The sequence below is a fragment of the Melitaea cinxia genome, chromosome 30 (genome assembly GCF_905220565.1).
Source record: "Melitaea cinxia chromosome 30, ilMelCinx1.1, whole genome shotgun sequence".
In the NCBI taxonomy this organism is placed as follows: domain Eukaryota; kingdom Metazoa; phylum Arthropoda; class Insecta; order Lepidoptera; family Nymphalidae; genus Melitaea; species Melitaea cinxia.
Window position 1 is genome coordinate 6064608 of NC_059423.1, and position 17326 is coordinate 6081933.

General features: G+C 37.5%; 1 protein-coding gene across 1 annotated transcript; it reads left to right on the forward strand.

Moving 5' to 3' along the window:
• The first annotated feature begins 281 nt into the window (after positions 1-281).
• Positions 282-17326, forward strand: LOC123668126 (putative fatty acyl-CoA reductase CG5065). The gene is made up of 11 exons (XM_045601919.1): positions 282-304; positions 1163-1436; positions 1940-2185; positions 6556-6708; positions 8609-8708; positions 10809-10868; positions 11455-11587; positions 12501-12608; positions 13725-13856; positions 16081-16341; positions 17179-17326. The coding sequence occupies exons 1-11, from the start codon at positions 282-284 to the stop codon at positions 17255-17257; spliced, it is 1569 nt and encodes a 522-aa protein (XP_045457875.1). The 3' UTR covers positions 17258-17326.

Genomic DNA, 17326 nt, shown 5'->3' on the forward strand with positions numbered 1-17326 from the left:
TCTACTTGACTCATAATATACACATAGCTTAGAAATGGTCCGCCAACCCGCATTGAAGCAGCGTGGTGGATTAAGCTCTGATGCTTTTCCTACATTGGCAAAGAGGCCTATGCCCAGCAATGGGATATTACAGGCGGAAACGTATTAGAAAACCATTTGTGATACATACCAATGTAGTACATCTATCCAAACTATATATATCCAAACTATATATAATTATAATTTATGTTATATTGTTACAGATCATAATATTGCGGAAGAAACAACCAAATAAAGCAAAAATGTGTGAAAATATAGAAAACTTGTAAGTAAAAGTTTCCTTCATTCACTTTAGACTGTCATTCTCTTTTAAAAGGTTTGCCTATAATATTTTATACCAATAAGCATTACCATGCATTTACCACCTTCTATGAGAAAGGGCTAAACCCGCAACCCGCGTAACAGAAGGCAAGGTCAAGGTCACTAAAAAATGCGCCAACGGGCTAGTCAAACGGCGGCTAGATTTTGGAGTTCCAGTTGGAACTGATCGGTAGGCGTTTGGGGCAACGTAGGTAGGAGAATAGATTTCATCAAGCGGGCTCGCTGTTTGCGAAGGCTTATATTCAGAGTACACCGTAACAGCCGGTGATCGTTGCGGGTGTTAAATCTATTAACCAAAGAATCAGGGCTCTGCCATTTCATGCCATTAGGCACTGAAATATTTTATAATAACAAAATTCCAAGAACTCTGTCAGTTATCTTGGTATATCAGCCTGAAAAGAGTAAATGCCGTAAGTGTTTTAGGTACACTACCACATGATAGTGATTGCTTTAGTATTTTAGGATTCAAATAAGTAGTTCTTACTTACATATCCTGTTTTTTAAATCTACAATTCAGGACATCAAGATTCGCAGAAGTTTTGTTCCTGTGGTGAGTAAGGTAGCCATGTATCCATGTAGCCATGGGTAAATTAGGGCCAGGTTCGACAACATGCTTGCAGTGCGTCTAGTGTTGCAGACATACATAGGCTACGTTATTCACTTACCACCAGTCGGACCGTACGCTTGTTTGCCACAAGTTTTTGGTAACTAAAACCACGTGTAACATGTATGCGATGTAATGTTTAAGCGCGTAACGTGTAATGTAATATATAAGCTTCCTCATTCTTATAATTTTCAACAGAAAAAACATGGAGTGTCTAAACGGCAACGATCCAATGCTACCCAACTTCAACGACCCTAACGATCCAATGAGCCTGAACGGTCAAGAGGAGAAGATAGCTGACTACTTCCACGATTCTGTTATCCTAGTCACCGGCGGGACTGGTTTCGTTGGAAAGGCACTGCTGGAGAAGTTACTGAGGAGCTGTCCAGGAATCGACACTATATACGTATTAATGCGGCCCAAAAGAGGTCTATCTGTTGAGCAAAGGTATAAGGAACTATTGAAAAATCAGGTATGTTCAATTAAAATTGTTTAAGAAGGTTTGTATGATCTTTTATGAAATTAAAACGATGTTAAATTGTTAGTGAGACATTTTAGGAAGATTTCTAAATTCCAGTTTGACTCAAGTGTATGTCGACTAAACATAATAACTCTAACTTCTGACATACACATATATTTGTCAAACACTTCCCGCATAACAGTAGACTTTCCGGTATTTCTTTATCGGGCGCTTTTAACCTGTAGCTATGTTATTTATCCAAAAATTTTCTGTTTTTTTTTTTTTTAATACATAAAAATATTGTTCTAATATATACTTGTCTGTGGGATAGTCAAGCTTAAAAATTTTCTGATTAGACATCGCAGTCAATGTGACAAACAAATGCCTACCTTTTTTCATTTGTCGTTTTATACATAAGAACAAAAAATTTGTAATCTCCTGCTAACAATTATGTCAGCCTTGGCATGGCAATTATGTTAGCCATAAAACTAAATAATGAACCTATTACGCGTCAGGTTTTCGACCGTATCCGAGCGAGGTGGCCAGAACGATTAAGCAAGCTGTACCCAATAACTGGTGACGTCTCAGCACCGAACCTTGGAGTGAGTCCTGAACAGCAGTTGCTGCTAAAACGCTGTCACACAGTATTCCATTCAGCGGCGACGGTGAAATTTACTGAACCCCTACACGCTGCTGCCGGGCTCAATGTTCAAGGAACTGCTACACTGCTGAAGTTAGCTGGTGATATGCCTGTTTTAAAGGTAAAGTTTTTGATTAATTTGTTTTTGATTTAATTTATAATAATAAACATTTTCTATATATCCATTACTAGTTGTTTTTTGATAAATTCAAGAAAGAAGAAGTGTTTGAATATAGTTTCAGTCCAAGTTTACTAGCTTTGCCCTGCGATTTTACACGCATCAATTAAAATAGGAACAAATACTCTATACTCTTCTTTAGTAAATGGGATAACCAACAGAAAAGAATTTTTCAATTCTAAACAGTAGGTCCTGAGATTAACGCGTTTAAGCAAGCAAGCAAACAAACTTTTCCTCAGGGACAAGTATTATTTAGGAATTTAAAACTTTGTTCGTTCGATGTTGGGGCGGTTCAAAGTATTCTATCGGATCCCTTATCTGCTAGAATGATTTTTGATTTTTATTATTATCCCTTGTTGATTTATGTAACTGGCTATTAGTAATTGGGGTATTTTAAATAAATAAATAAATAAACGCTTCACACTCAACGGCCACCAGTAGGATTTTCTCCTGTGTCGGGGGTCCGGAAACACACACAATACACAAGCACAAACGCCCAGACCACGACAAACATGCATATGGCCGATACAAATGTCTATCGTGAGCGGGAATCGAACCCGCGACCGCCAGCGCAACAACCATCGTTACGACCGCTGCGCCAACGCGTCGTCAAATTTTAAGTTTCTTTTTGTGCGTGTTGCGATTATTTTGTAAAAGTTACAATGGGATTGGCGTGTCCTTGTAGAACAAAAGTCCCTAAAATCAATAAAAGAATAAAAAAAATTATTTATAATCTATCTATCTATCTATCTATACATATATAAAAGCGAAAGGTCATTCATCACGAAATCTCTGAAACTATAACACCTACAAACTTGAAATTTGGCAGGTAGGCTCCTTTTAGGACGTAAACATCCGCTAAGAACGGATTTTACGAAACTCAACCCCTAAGGGGGTAAAACGGGAGTTGGAAGTTTGTATGAGAGTCCTATGTTTTTGAAGTAAGAGACTTGAAATTTAAAATGTATGCTCTGTAAATGATGAGAAGGTGTCCAAATAATCTTATACTATTAAACGATCAATTCTTGTATATATATATATAATCTGAATCTCGGAAACGGCTCCAACGATTTCCATAAAATTTAGTATATAGGAGGTTTCGGGGGAGATAAATCCATCTAACTAAGATTCATTTTTAGAAAATGACGTTTTATCCCTGTTTTTAGGGAGTGAAAAAATAGCTACAATATCGTTAGAATACGAAGGTAAATTTCGCAACTGTCATTAAAGTTGTAATAGCTCGGTGGGAAATCGGCCGGTCGGGATCAACCGAGGAGATCATGGTTCAAATCCCATTGTCTCTGATCAATTATTTTTTTCCTTTTTTTTAATTGCACTCGTTATTTTAAAAAAAAAAATATTATTCATATTTTATAAATATGTAATTCGAATTTAAATATGAATTCCAAAAAACACGATTTACTAAAAATACCGAGCTAGGCTCGGTCACCCAGGTACTGTATCTTTAGAAATCAACTCTCTTTTGGGGTTAAAACGGGGTATGGTAGGTTGACTCACTCATCACGAATTCTCCGAAACTGTAATACCTACAAACTTGAAATTTGGCAGGTAGGCTCCTTATAAAACGTAGACATCCGTTAAGAATGGGTTTTACGAAATTCGACCCCTAAGGGGGTAAAACGGGAGTTGCAAGTTTGTATGAAAGTCCTATGTTTTTGAAGTAAGAGACTTGAAATTTAAAATGTATGCTCTATAGATGGTGAGAAGGTGTCTGAATAATGTATCTTTAGAAATCAACTCCCTTTCGGGGTTAAAACGGGGTATGGTAGGTTGACTCACTCATCACAAAATCCCCGAAACTATAACACCTACATACTTGAAATTTGGCAAGTAGGTTTTGTATAGGACGTAAACATCCGCTAAGAACGAATTTTACGAAACTCGACACCTAAGAGGATAAAACGGGGGTCGGAAGTTTGTATGAAAGGCCTATGTTTTTAAAGCTTACTTTTACTTTTACTTCGTCTCTTAAGACGAAATTTAAAATGTATGCTCTATAGATTTGTGAAAAGGAGTCCAAATAATGCATCGTAATCTATCTATATATTATATAATCTATATATTATATAAAAGTGAAAGGTCATTCATCACGAAATCTCCGAAACTATAACACCTAGAAACTTGAAATTTTGCAGATAGGTTCCTTATAGAGCGTAGACATCCGCTAAGAACGCATTTTACGAAACTCGACCCCTAAGGGGGTAAAACGGGGGTTGGAAGTTTGTATGAAAGTTCTATGTTTTTGAAGTAAGATGCTTGATATTTAAAATGTATGCTCTATAAATGATGAGAAGGTGTTCAAATAATTTATATTTAGAGATCAACTCCCTTTTGGGTTAAAACAGGGGATGGTAGGTTGACTCACTCATCACGAAATCTCCGAAACTATAACAATACGCCAACACGCCAACACGCCAACAGTCCAACAATCCAACACGCCAACACCCCAACACGCCAATACGCCAATACGCCAACACACCAACACGCCAACACGCCAACACGCCAATACGCCAATGCGCCAACACGCCAATATGCCAACACGCCAATACGCCAACACGCCAATACGCCAACACGCCAACACGCCAACAGTCCAACAGTCCAACACGCCAACACGCCAATACGCCAATACGCCAACACGCCAACACGCCAACACGCCAACACGCCAATACGCCAACACGCCAATACGCCAACACGCCAACACGCCAACAGTCCAACAGTCCAACACGCCAACACCCCAACACGCCAATACGCCAATACGCCAACACGCCAACACGCCAACACGCCAACACCCCAACACGCCAATACGCCAACACGCCAATACACTAACACGCCAACACGCCAATGTGCCAACGTGCTAACGCGCCAATGCGCCAACACGCCAACACTCCAACACGCCAACACGCCAACACGCCAACACGCCAACACGCCAACACGCCAACACGCCAATACGCCAACACGCCAACACGCCAATGCGCAAATACGCCAACACGCCAATACGCCAACACGCCAATGCGCCAACACGCCAACACGCCAATGCGCCAACGTGCTAACGCGCCAATGCGCCAACACGACAGGACGCCAACAAAAATAACAAACCTGTTTAATAACGAACCGTTATTTATGATATTTTATCTGTCCCGGTCCGGATGAAGCCACTTCGCCATCTAAGGACATCGTGGCAAGTTTGCCGGGAAAACTTTTTGACTCACTGATTTAAACGCGGGCGAAGCCGCGGGCACAGCTAGTATTAGTATAGATACAATATGACATTATTACATAATAATTTTTTTAATAAAAATACTACTGCGATATAGGTCATCAATAATTGACTAATATTTAAATCCATAGCATGGACTACGGCTTGATGTATGCAACAACCTTTTTATTGGAAGTGTCAAGGACACGATCTACCTACCGTTTTCTTTATTATTTTTGCAACTATGTCAGTAAGTTTGTAACCAAGTACTTACAATAATCCATACTTATTACTCACTTATAGTAATCCATACTTGTTACTGACAACTGGATATGTTACCTGTGCAGCTTTACCAGCAAAGGTCAAACGCAAAAGAATCGATTTTCGGTTTTCCGCCATTCCTCTGCACAGATTCAAAAAACTTCAGGTCTATTCCCACCCAAACTGCAATCCATTTGCGCAGGCATATCTGCACAGGTAGACCCTTCCGGTGGACTGTAGTGCGTATGTAATTAGTACTAAATCATTAACAACATTATAATAACAGCAAAGATTCTCTAAATACCCACCAATCAAGCGTAACTTAGCGTGCGGGAAATTTCAGAAATTGCATTTATCCGTTTATTCTACCACGGCTTAAAGATTTTGCAGCTATCTGGCAAATAGAGTTTAATTCCTAACTTTAATTTATATAACATCTTGTTTTCATATATTTTTTTAATTATCTTAAAGTGGAGTTTATAAAAAAAAAAAACCTTTATTCTTTAGGTGGGAAAAGTATAATGCGAGCATAAATCACCTTTGTTCTACGTCCCTATCACTCCACACAAAGACATTATCATCAGTCATTGAGTTAAAGTACGAAAATTTGGCCCAAAGCTAAACAATACTTCTCTCAAGGGGTATTCAGTTCCTGTGGTGAGTAAGGTGACCAATGCTCGTTAAGAGTCAGGAGTAAGGTCAGCAACGCGCTTGCTACTGGTTTGCAGGCGTCTATAGGCTAAATTATCGCGTATCGCGCGACGTACGGGTGTTTGCTGCCCCGGTCGTATAAAAAAATCGCTTTTGGGAGTTTCAATAAGATGATTTCTTCTAGGCCCTGGTTCACGTATCGACAGCCTACAGCAACGCTCCCAGAAGTCACATAGAGGAACGGGTTTACCCACCGCCCTACGACCCAGAGACAATCGTCAGATGCACGAAAATGTTACCAGCTGCTACATTGGACATAATTGCTGAATCTTTACAGGTAAGGATCTTGAGCTATAAAAAACTTATAAACGAATATCATTTTTATTTGTTAAATTACGATTCATGTGCTTTTGAAGTCTCCTTGAATGAAGCAGCTTCTGATTTAGATTTAGAAATTGAATCTTGTTAAAAATTCCATTAATATTGAAAAACTAGACTATACCCGTACAAATAATTCGCGCTAAATAAGTATAATAAGTATCACTTTACAAAATTACAAAAAAGTACTTAAAATATGTGAGTTGATTTGAAATTGAACAAAAAATTTATCGACCGTCAATCATGTTGACATTGTTTCAAAATTAAAGCCGTCATATATACATAATTTCAATAATTAATTGATTTACAAAAACAAAAGTAATCATAATTTTTTTAGTTCTTGATGCCGGTAGAGCAATCAATTATTATCTTCTATAATGTGATATGTAATTTATGTGGAGTAGTTGAGAGGTTTTTTCGAAAAAAAACCTTAGCGTATTAACATAATATATGATTTGACAATCTTGCTAGTCATCTCTTTCATACAATGCACACAAAATTATATTTAATTGTTGAACTTCTGTACAACCTACTGTCTGGTAGCGCAGCTGATTACCTTTTTTATTTATTTTAAATTAAACGTTTCTTTATAATTTTAAATTGAAACGATTTTTCTGGCTTCCATTTCTTATCAGCATTTAAAAAATTAATTATTCTACGAAATTGTACTAATGACTCAGTGCTACTAAAACATTCAATAATGGAACCCACAAGACTAGTTAATGACTAGTATACAATTTTGTGTTCACTATTTCTGGACAAATATACCCCTTTTCTCTTGCTCTTTCCCAATTAGCTAACCTAGCTAAAACTCGCAGAATATAATATACATATATAAATGTTAAAACTTTCTTCGAGATACGCATATTTTCAAAGAAATTATTCTTGACGGCTTAACACCTAAAAGCGAGAAATGAAAAAAATGTTTGTGACAGCTCCGACTCGCGACTAAAGTTTACTCTTTATAGCGATTACCGACGTTTAAAAATAATAATGTTCTTTTAAATGTATCTCTAAAATCAAAGCAAATTGACACTTGCGGTATGTTTTGGTACAATGAATGAAAACAATAATTGTGTTTGCTAGCAAACGAAAGAAACCGACGAAAATTACATCGACAAGTAATACAACGTAAGTAGACGAAAAAAAAAAAACGTACGATTTCTCTGGAATGCCATCATCAGATCCGGGTTTCCTTATCATGGTACCACTCTTGGAATATCTCCTTTCTAACAAAAAAGAATCATCAAAATCGATTCATAAATGACGAAGTTATCCGCGAACACACATTAAAAAAAATACGGTCGAATTGAGATACCGCTGCCTTTTTTAAGTCTGTTAAAAAACTTTGTTAAGACATCACTCTCAGCGTCACTGAGCGACAGTGTAAGTTTTTTCTCACGTTTTAACTGCCCATAATAATTTCATTCGTTTCTTAAGTAGTTAAACTCCCAAAAAGGAATTTAGAAATTTCTTCTAACTGCTCATCATCATCATCATTTCGGTCTATTGCAGTCCACTGCTGGACATAGGCATCCACAAGTTCACGCCAAAAATGCGTGAACTCATGTGCGTTGCCCATAGTCACCACGCTGGGCAGGCGGGTTGGGACCGCAGGGCTGGCTTTGTCGCACCGAAGACGCTGCTGCCCGTCTTTGACCTGTGTCTTTTAAAGCCAGCGGTTAGATGGTTATTCCGCCATCGGTCGCCTTCTTAAGTTCCAAGGTGGTAGTGGAACCTTGTTATCCCTTAGTCGCCTCTTACAACACCCACGGGAAGAGAGGGGGTGGCTATATTCTGTCTAACTGCTAGTATACATAAATACCGGTTTTTTATCAATCAATCTCTTTTCTTTACAGGGTGAACATCCAAACCCTTACACATTAACGAAAGCCTTAGCAGAATCGATAGTCTACAGCCACACGGAATTACCAGTTTGCATAGTACGACCATCTATCGGTAAGTAACTTGATAATTTATGTCTCTGGATATTTTCTGAAGTACAACTTCTTTACGCACGCTTGACTGGGGGAGTAAGCTGGTGAATACGTCACGAGAGCGTTACGAAAAGTGTGATCGGGTGATGCGAATGGAAGTTGAGAGGAAGATATAAGTTAGTGAAGATAGAAAGAGAGATTACGATTCGTCAGTTTTACTTCAGTCGCGTGTCCTAAAGCACACTCTTTTTTTTTAACTGCTACGGTCACTACGGACAATTTTGATTCTACGGGATTTGGCGCGATTTTTATATTGAAACTGCCCGATATTTCGCGGGTCATCAGACTCCGAAGCTGCCGAAATATCGGAAGTTTCAAAATAATAGTGTTCCGGTGTACTTTCGTGCTTAGGTAAAAAGCAGTAACCATTTTTCACTGCTCTAATTACATTTTGACGTTATTACATTTCTTTAATGGCTACAATTATAGATTATATTTGCTAATCCTACTTTATTAAACCTATTTCGATATTAATTATCTCATTATTTGATATTTATATGTGGCACCCTGTTGGCGATTAAAAAAAAAGGTCAGCAGCAAATGAGTGGTTTTAAATTTAAACTTTTATATATCGATGTTTTGCACTAACTCTAACACCCGACTGGGTGGGTTGCGTCCCCTGCACTATAGGTAAAGTGACCCCTGTCAGAAGGATTGCTATTTTTTGCAATTATTTTCTGGCACAAATTTAGGATTGATGTACCAGAATGAATTAGTCAGAACGCCTAGGGAGGGTTGGATCTCCTGGGGTTATAGGCTTCCAAAGCTGAAACGTACGTTTATTGCGACCAAAACGATTAAAAAAAAAAGAATCAAGTATCAGTAATATACAACCTACAATTAAAAAATAAATTTAATATTTTATAACATTACGTATTTCAAATTTTATATAATTGGTGTAATAAGATCGTATATAATTTACTTTTTTCAAAATACCGTTAATTAACAGTTAGGCGTCATAATATGACGAATTTTATTTTATTAGAATTTCTGCTAGAATAGTATTTCAGAAAGTTCCATAATTATGTCCTCGGTTATTAAATATTCATCACATGGTATTGATTGTTACTGAACACTTGGTCGTTCTCACTGAAAAGTGACAAGGTCGTAACATAATTTATACATGGTGACTTCTAACGCTCTATGCCACCCTGGTACATTATAATATCGAATCAGTAATGTATTTATATTAGCTGTTTCATGTGACTTCATTCTGAGAAAATTTGTCCTTGAGAAAGGGAAATGTATCTTTTTCAGAATAAAAGTGAATGAGTAGACTTTAGCACATTAACCTATATCTACATTAAGTTTCGTCCAGGTAAGATCGGCCATTTTGGCGTATCTGAGTAACAAGATCCAGCCAAATTATCCCATTTACGAACTTGGTGCGAATGCTAGATGTTTGTGCGATTGGCAAAAAGGCTTTATTTTTTCGGATAAATTCGGATTTAATTTGATCGGATTGTTCAATGAGCGTTGTAATCGGGTTAAAATCGATAAGTCTTTATTTTCCTTACGCCGTCTACGTCTACTACGATACTACGGTGCTGGCTGATGATATTCGGATATCGCAGCCTGTGGACCCCTACAACTCCAGTCCACTTGGACTGCTCCAAATTGCGACCAAGATCTCTACTAATGTCATATGGCATAATCAGACAGTAAAATCATATGGCATAATCAGCCAATGATAATCACCTATTATAATGTCAATAAGAGAAAAATAATTTAAGTAACTGAGGTAAGGCCTTTAGCTGAGGTAGGGCACACCAAAAAATATCCTGCTCAAAATCTGGAGTTACCCAACTCGGGAAGTACCTCGACCTTACAGAAGGTCACGGCTAAAAAATATTGCTTCGAGTAAGGTGACCAGAGCTCCTGGCAGGATTGGAGGTAGAGTTGACAACGCGCTTACGATGCTTCTGGTGTTGCAGGTATCTTTAAGCTACGGTATCCGAATATCGCTTACTATAAGTTAAGCCGTACGTGTTTGTTTGCCGACCTAGGTATACTTATTAAAAAGTAAGTATTTATGTTTAAAAAACTTTTTGATGTTTTTCAGTAACGGCAGCCTACCAAGAGCCATTCCCTGGCTGGATTGACAATGTCTATGGCGTCACAGGTAAAGATTATGATTTATAACTATTTATAAAGTCTAGTCTTACCCGCTTTATTGTTATTTCATTAGTAGTTAGAAGCATGTTTCATCCCCTATTTCAATCCCTTCAAACCTTTTTTCACAATAAAAAATAGCCTATGTCCTTTCTCAATTTCTACTCTACCTTTGTACCAAATTTTATCAAAATCCACTTAGTGGCTTAGGCGTGAAAGCATAACAGACAGATAGAGCTAATTTTGCATATATAATATTAGATTGAAACGCCAGAAGGTCTTATACTAAATTTTGTTATTAATAATCTCCTTTTACCTGGGATTGTTTGGAAAAGATTGCTTAAAACAATAAGACCGCCTTTGCATTCTATCAATGTATCTATTTTTTATTTATTTACTAGCTGTGCCCGCGACTTCGTCCGCGTGGAATTTCACAAAAAGTTATTGTTCAGTCCGCAGAGATATAACATAAATAAATTTATAAAATAAAAGTTGCCCAAGTTACTTTTTTAAAATCGATGTTATTTCGATTGCAGACGCCATTATCATGGCGGTCACCTTCAAAACATGTATGATTAAATTAATTTTATTTCTAGGTATAATAATGGAAATATCTCGAGGTACCTACCGTTCGGGGTACTGTCGGGAACGGTATGTGGTCGACCTAGTTCCAGTGGACATGGTTGTCAATAGCTGTATCCTTGCTGCTTGGAGACAGGGTTGCAAAAAGTGAGCATCTGATTACATTTTTTTTATAGGTGGTATATTTAGGTGGTAAACAAGGGGCACGGAACGCCTGATGGTAAATAAATACCTAGCCTATGGATGCTTGCAAGACCAGGAGCATCGCAAACGCATTGTTGACACCTAGCCCTGATCCTACCCAGGAGCTCTGGCTACCTTTACTCACTACAGGAAAACGATATTACTTGAAAGCAGTATTATTTAGGTTTGATCTTCTGTAAGGTCGAGGTACTTCCCCAGTAGGGATGCTCCAGATTTTAATTAAGGTGTAAAGTAACCGGCTGTGCCCTACCTCAGTAAAAAATGTGCCATATCATAAGTTACATTTTAATGACACGGTTAGTGTGTCCACTGGCGCACAAATAGCAAAACCAATAATTTTTGGCTTCACACATCATCACTTCTAATGCAGTCCACTGCTGGACATGGGCCTCCAAAAGCTTGCGCAAAAAATGGCGTGAACTCATGTGTGTTGCACATGGTCACCACGGTGGGCAGGCGGATTGGTGGCCGCAGGGCTGGCTTTGTCGCACCGAAGACGCTGCCGTCTTCGGCCTATGTATTTCAAAGCCAGCAGTTGGATGGCTATCCCGCCATCGGTCGGCTTTTTTAGTTCGAAGGTGGTAGTGGAACTGTGTATTTTTGGCTTAAACGTTCTATATTAGTCAGCCTTTAGTATGTCAAACAAGAATTAATTAAACATTATAATACAATCAGTAATAGTAAAACTTTTTTTTAAAAAGGCCATGGCACCTCCGCCTCTTCAACACTGCGTCATGTGAAGCTGCTATAATCTGTGACTACCGGAGTCAAGATGATTCCCCGCACCACTATACAAAAAAGTTTGTCGCATATACTATATATAGCTAATTTATTTATTTCTTTTTTTAATTTTCAGGCCAGGACGATGCCCCGTTTATAACGTCACATCCGGTTCAATAAATCCGTTGCAATGGGGATACTTTACCAAACTTTGTGTCAAGTGGGCGAGAGAGAATCCTACAAAGTAATTACTTTATACTTCATATTTAATTTAAAGATACTACTTATATTTGATTTATATAAATATCATACTATTAAATAATTAATTGGTTCTAATGGATCTACGTAGTGCCAGCAGGGCACTGTCTATTCCGCTAATGTCACGTAGAATGTAAAATACACGAATGAGAATGATTGGTATTATATAATTGTGATGGCAAAGTCAATTAAATATTACGGTCATTAGGACACAGTCAAGCTTTTCGTTGTATTTTCATTTATTTATTTATTTTTGATAAAAATTTATTTTTAATCGAATACAAAAAAGGAACAAGTTCTCGTTGAAAGTGCTCTTTCTAATGTCTATTGCCTCATAACTTTTCACTTAGTGTACCGACTTTGATGATTTGATGAAAAAAAAGGTTTAGGTTTAAAGAATATTTATTTCCTCATTGAAAACACACAGTCACTTACATGAGAAACTATCAACATATTATGTGGGTAAAAATATAAAAATTGGTAAAACATATTATCTGGGCAAAAATACAAAAAAAGGTTTTCAATTGAAAACTGCTGCTTGTCGTGTGGTTCCATTTAAATTTGATCGATATCTGTCGTATACTTTTTAATTATCCTTAACAATTCATATTTAATTAATTAGTTTTATAACTACCAACGTTTTATTACTTATAGAGGTAAATTGAAGTGGGTTTTTTTCCGTTTGCGGTCAAGTATAATAATTTATTTTGTGATCATTTTTAAAAATTCATTGAATAAGTTTTTAAGACTCTTACGGATACTGTCAACAAAAAGTTCTTCAATTAAGATTTTCTATACATATAAAAATGAATGTTTGTCTGTGTGTGCTTTATAGAAGCGTAAAATATGCACTTGATCATGTCATGATCTACAATGAATAACTAGCTGTAGGTACCTACCTACCCTGCGCGCGTTGCTACGTTTTTTTTATTTTTATTCTGGTCGTACCAACTCAGAAACCTTTGTGGACTCATGCACAACACTTTGTTGAAGATCATGAAATGATCAAATGCCCAGTTTACGATTCTATAAGAGACATACAGACAAACATATATTATTTTCCTAGTAACATATTTTATTTTATTTTAATCATTTTTAACAGATACGTTATGTGGTACCCGAACTTCGCATTCACGGAATCTCGCTTCATGAACACATTCTGGGAAATATCTTGCCATTTTCTACCCGCTTTCCTTTACGATTTACTATTAAGAGCGCAAGGACGGAAAGCTATGTAAGTATCGAATTTTTCGTCGTAGTTAGTGAAGTTTTCTTGAGGGTTTATATAACATTGGATAAAAGCTCTTTTATTATGCAACGAAATTTCGCATTATTGTTGTGTCTGGGCTACTGCCCCGACGATTGTTGTCGGGTTCTTGTATATATTTCCAGTCTTCGGATAACATTAATATCGCGATGTAGGATACGTCAGTTTTAAGTTCGTATGTTGCGAGATAGATGTCGCTACATAATAATAAATCACAATCTAATGTATTTCAATATTTAACATTACAAACTACCTATGGCAGAAGTAGTTGAAAGTCGATTCGGGGCTGCAACATATAATTATAAGCTTTTTAAACATTCGCCACATAGTCTTAGTAAACTCTTCATAAAACAGCCTGTAGTTTACCAGTGCTATTAGAAGCCCTCTAATATATATATATATATATATATATCAGCATGAACATCCTACCGCTGGGCCTTGGCCTCTTTCCCCACGTAGGAGAAGGATTGGAGGTTAATTTACCACGCTGCTCTATAGTAACGATCGCTATCTATGTCTGTGATAACGGCTGGGACCGACGGCTTAACGTGCTGTCCGAGGCACGGTGGGGAGACCCACAAGGACCGATATCCAATCCAAGCGGGAATCCGCAAACGGTCGGTGCCTAGACGACTGTACGCACCACTACAGCAGAGAATTTGTTATTTTTCCATATGAGGAGTGGAAAAGTTATGCTGGTATGCGGATATTTTTAACCGACTTCCAAAAAAGGAGGAGGTTCTCAATTCGACTGTATTTTTTTTTTTTTTTTTATGTATGTTACATCAGAACTTTTGCCCGTGTGGACCGATTTCGACAAATTTTCTTTTAATCGAAAGGTGGTGTGTGCCAATTGGTCCCATTTAAATTTATTTGAGATCTAACAACTACTTTTCGAGCTATATCTAATAATGCGTTTTTACTTGACGCTTTTTTCGTCGACCTACGTTGTATTATACCGCATAACTTTCTACTGGATGTACCGATTTTGATAATTCTTTTTTTGTTTGAAAGGAAATATCCCAAGCTTAGTATCATGATAAGGAAACCAGGATCTGATGATGGGATCCCAGAGAAATCGAGGGAACTTCTTGAAAATCCGTAATAACTTTTTATTAGGTGTACCGATTTTAATGATTTTTAATTTAATCGAAAGCCGATGTTTATCATGTGGTCACATTTAAATTTCATCGAAATCTGATAACTACTTTTTGAGTAATCTTTGATAATGCGTTGTTACTTGACTATTTTTTCGTCGATCTACGTTGTATTACTCGTCGATGTAATTGAAGTCGGTTTTTTTTTCGTTTGCGAGCAAACACAATTATTTAAGAGTAATGATCATTGTTAAATGCTTAGCGCTTAGACAGGAAACAATTATTCAAAAGCCAGAACCAGAAGTAGGGTACCAGAGACCGTTGTTGTTAAAGGTTTTATTCACACTGGTACATCCTAGTAGTCACCTAGTAAACTCACACGTCATTTAGATAAATTATACACATAGGTATCATCGCATCATCATAGAAGCCTTTCGCAGTCCACTACTGGACATAGGCCTCCACAAGTTCACGCAAAAAATGGCGTGTTGCCCATAGTCACACACATAGGTATATATCGCTAATATTATCAAGATATAACTATTGATTTCAAATATTACAATGAAAACTACATATTCAGTTCAAAAAAATTGTTTCCATATTTATTCTTCTCAACACATTTTTAATATGTTTAGATACAATAAAGACCCATGAAAATATTTAAAAATATAAAAAGTAGTAAGTACACCTTATGTGGCAGGTTAAGGCCAAAGCCGCTGGTAGTTAGGGCTCCAGGCTGTGGAACCTCCTCACAATGTGGACTGTCTCAAGCAACACTGCCTTTTCAATCCAACCCTTTTACCCTAAACTGAGGTAGGGCACAGCAGGAATTTCCTGCTCAAAATATGGAGCAGCCCGACTGGGGTAGTACCTCGACTTTACAGAAGATCACAGCAAAATAATACTGTTTTCAAGCAGTATTGTGTTCCTGTTGGTGAGTAAGGTGACCAGAGCTCCTGGTGGGTTTGGGGATTGGGTTGGCAACTTTTCGTAACACTCTCGTCACGCATTCACCAGCTTACTACTCCTCAAGTCATGCGTGCGTAAAAAACTTTCACTTCAAAAATCCTATCAATTTTGAATTTATATTTCAGTATGATGAAACTAGCACGACGTTTCAAAATGGCTGCAGCGACAGGTGAATATTTCGCTAACAACGAATGGCAATTTGGTATATCAGAATTAACAGCATTACACAATGAAGCAAACGCTGCCAGCGATTCAAGCACATTCGCCCACTGGCCCGGACAGTTTTGCTGGGAATCTTACATCGGATCTTACATGCTTGGTATAAGACGGTTCATATTGAAAGACAGCACCGATTCGCTACCACAAGCAAGGAATAAATTAAAAAGGTAATACTGATGTGTTATGTTTTCTTGGTACATTATTCACGAAATGCCTTGAGTTTAACATTACTTGTTAAAATCAATTTTAGTAATAAGGCCATAAAGAGAATATTAAAGTTTTATTCCACCGGTTGCGGATTACCTAATGTTTATCCTGCAAATAAGATACGGATACACAATTACACTTTAAAAGCAGGAGGTCGAATAGACCATTAAGACCTGTTACTCCACAACTAAAAAATTACAACTTTAAAAATTACATATGCACATAGAATATATATTTCTTAAATATAGTGGGATTAGACGGTAAAAAAGAATAATTTATTAAAAACTTTTATCTGTTGGATACCTTCATCCGTCAAATCATCACATCACTTCAGCCTATCGCAGTCCACTGCTGGACATAGGCCTCCACAAGCTCGCGCCAAAATGCCGTGAACACGTGTATGTTGCCCATAGTCATCACGCTGGGCAGGCGGGTTGGTGACCGCAGGGCTGGCTTTGCCGCACCGAAGACGCTGCTGCCCGTCTCCGGCCTGTGTATTTCAAAGCCAGCAGTTGGATAGTTATCCCGCCATCGTTCGGCATTTTGAGTTCCAAGGTGGTAGTGGAACTGTGTTATCCCTAAGTCGTTTCTTACGACACCCACGGGAAGAGAGAAAGTGGCTATATTCTTCACTGCCGTAACCACACAGCAAATAGCGTTATCCAAATCTGGTGAAACAGACCCTAAGATGCGATTGGTCAAAGGGCGTGTCTTGGCCGAGTTATACCGACGAATCACTATTAATGACTATAATATTATTATATATTAATTAACAATAATGTTACATTATTTTACAGATTGTATTGGGTACACAGATTATTTCAAATGGCAACCGGATATTACGTCTTTAGATTTCTGGCTGGACGTCTACGATAAATTAAGTTTTAAATAATTTTAATTTAACTTAATGGCTATGTAAATATTTGGCAAATTTTATTATCAGTC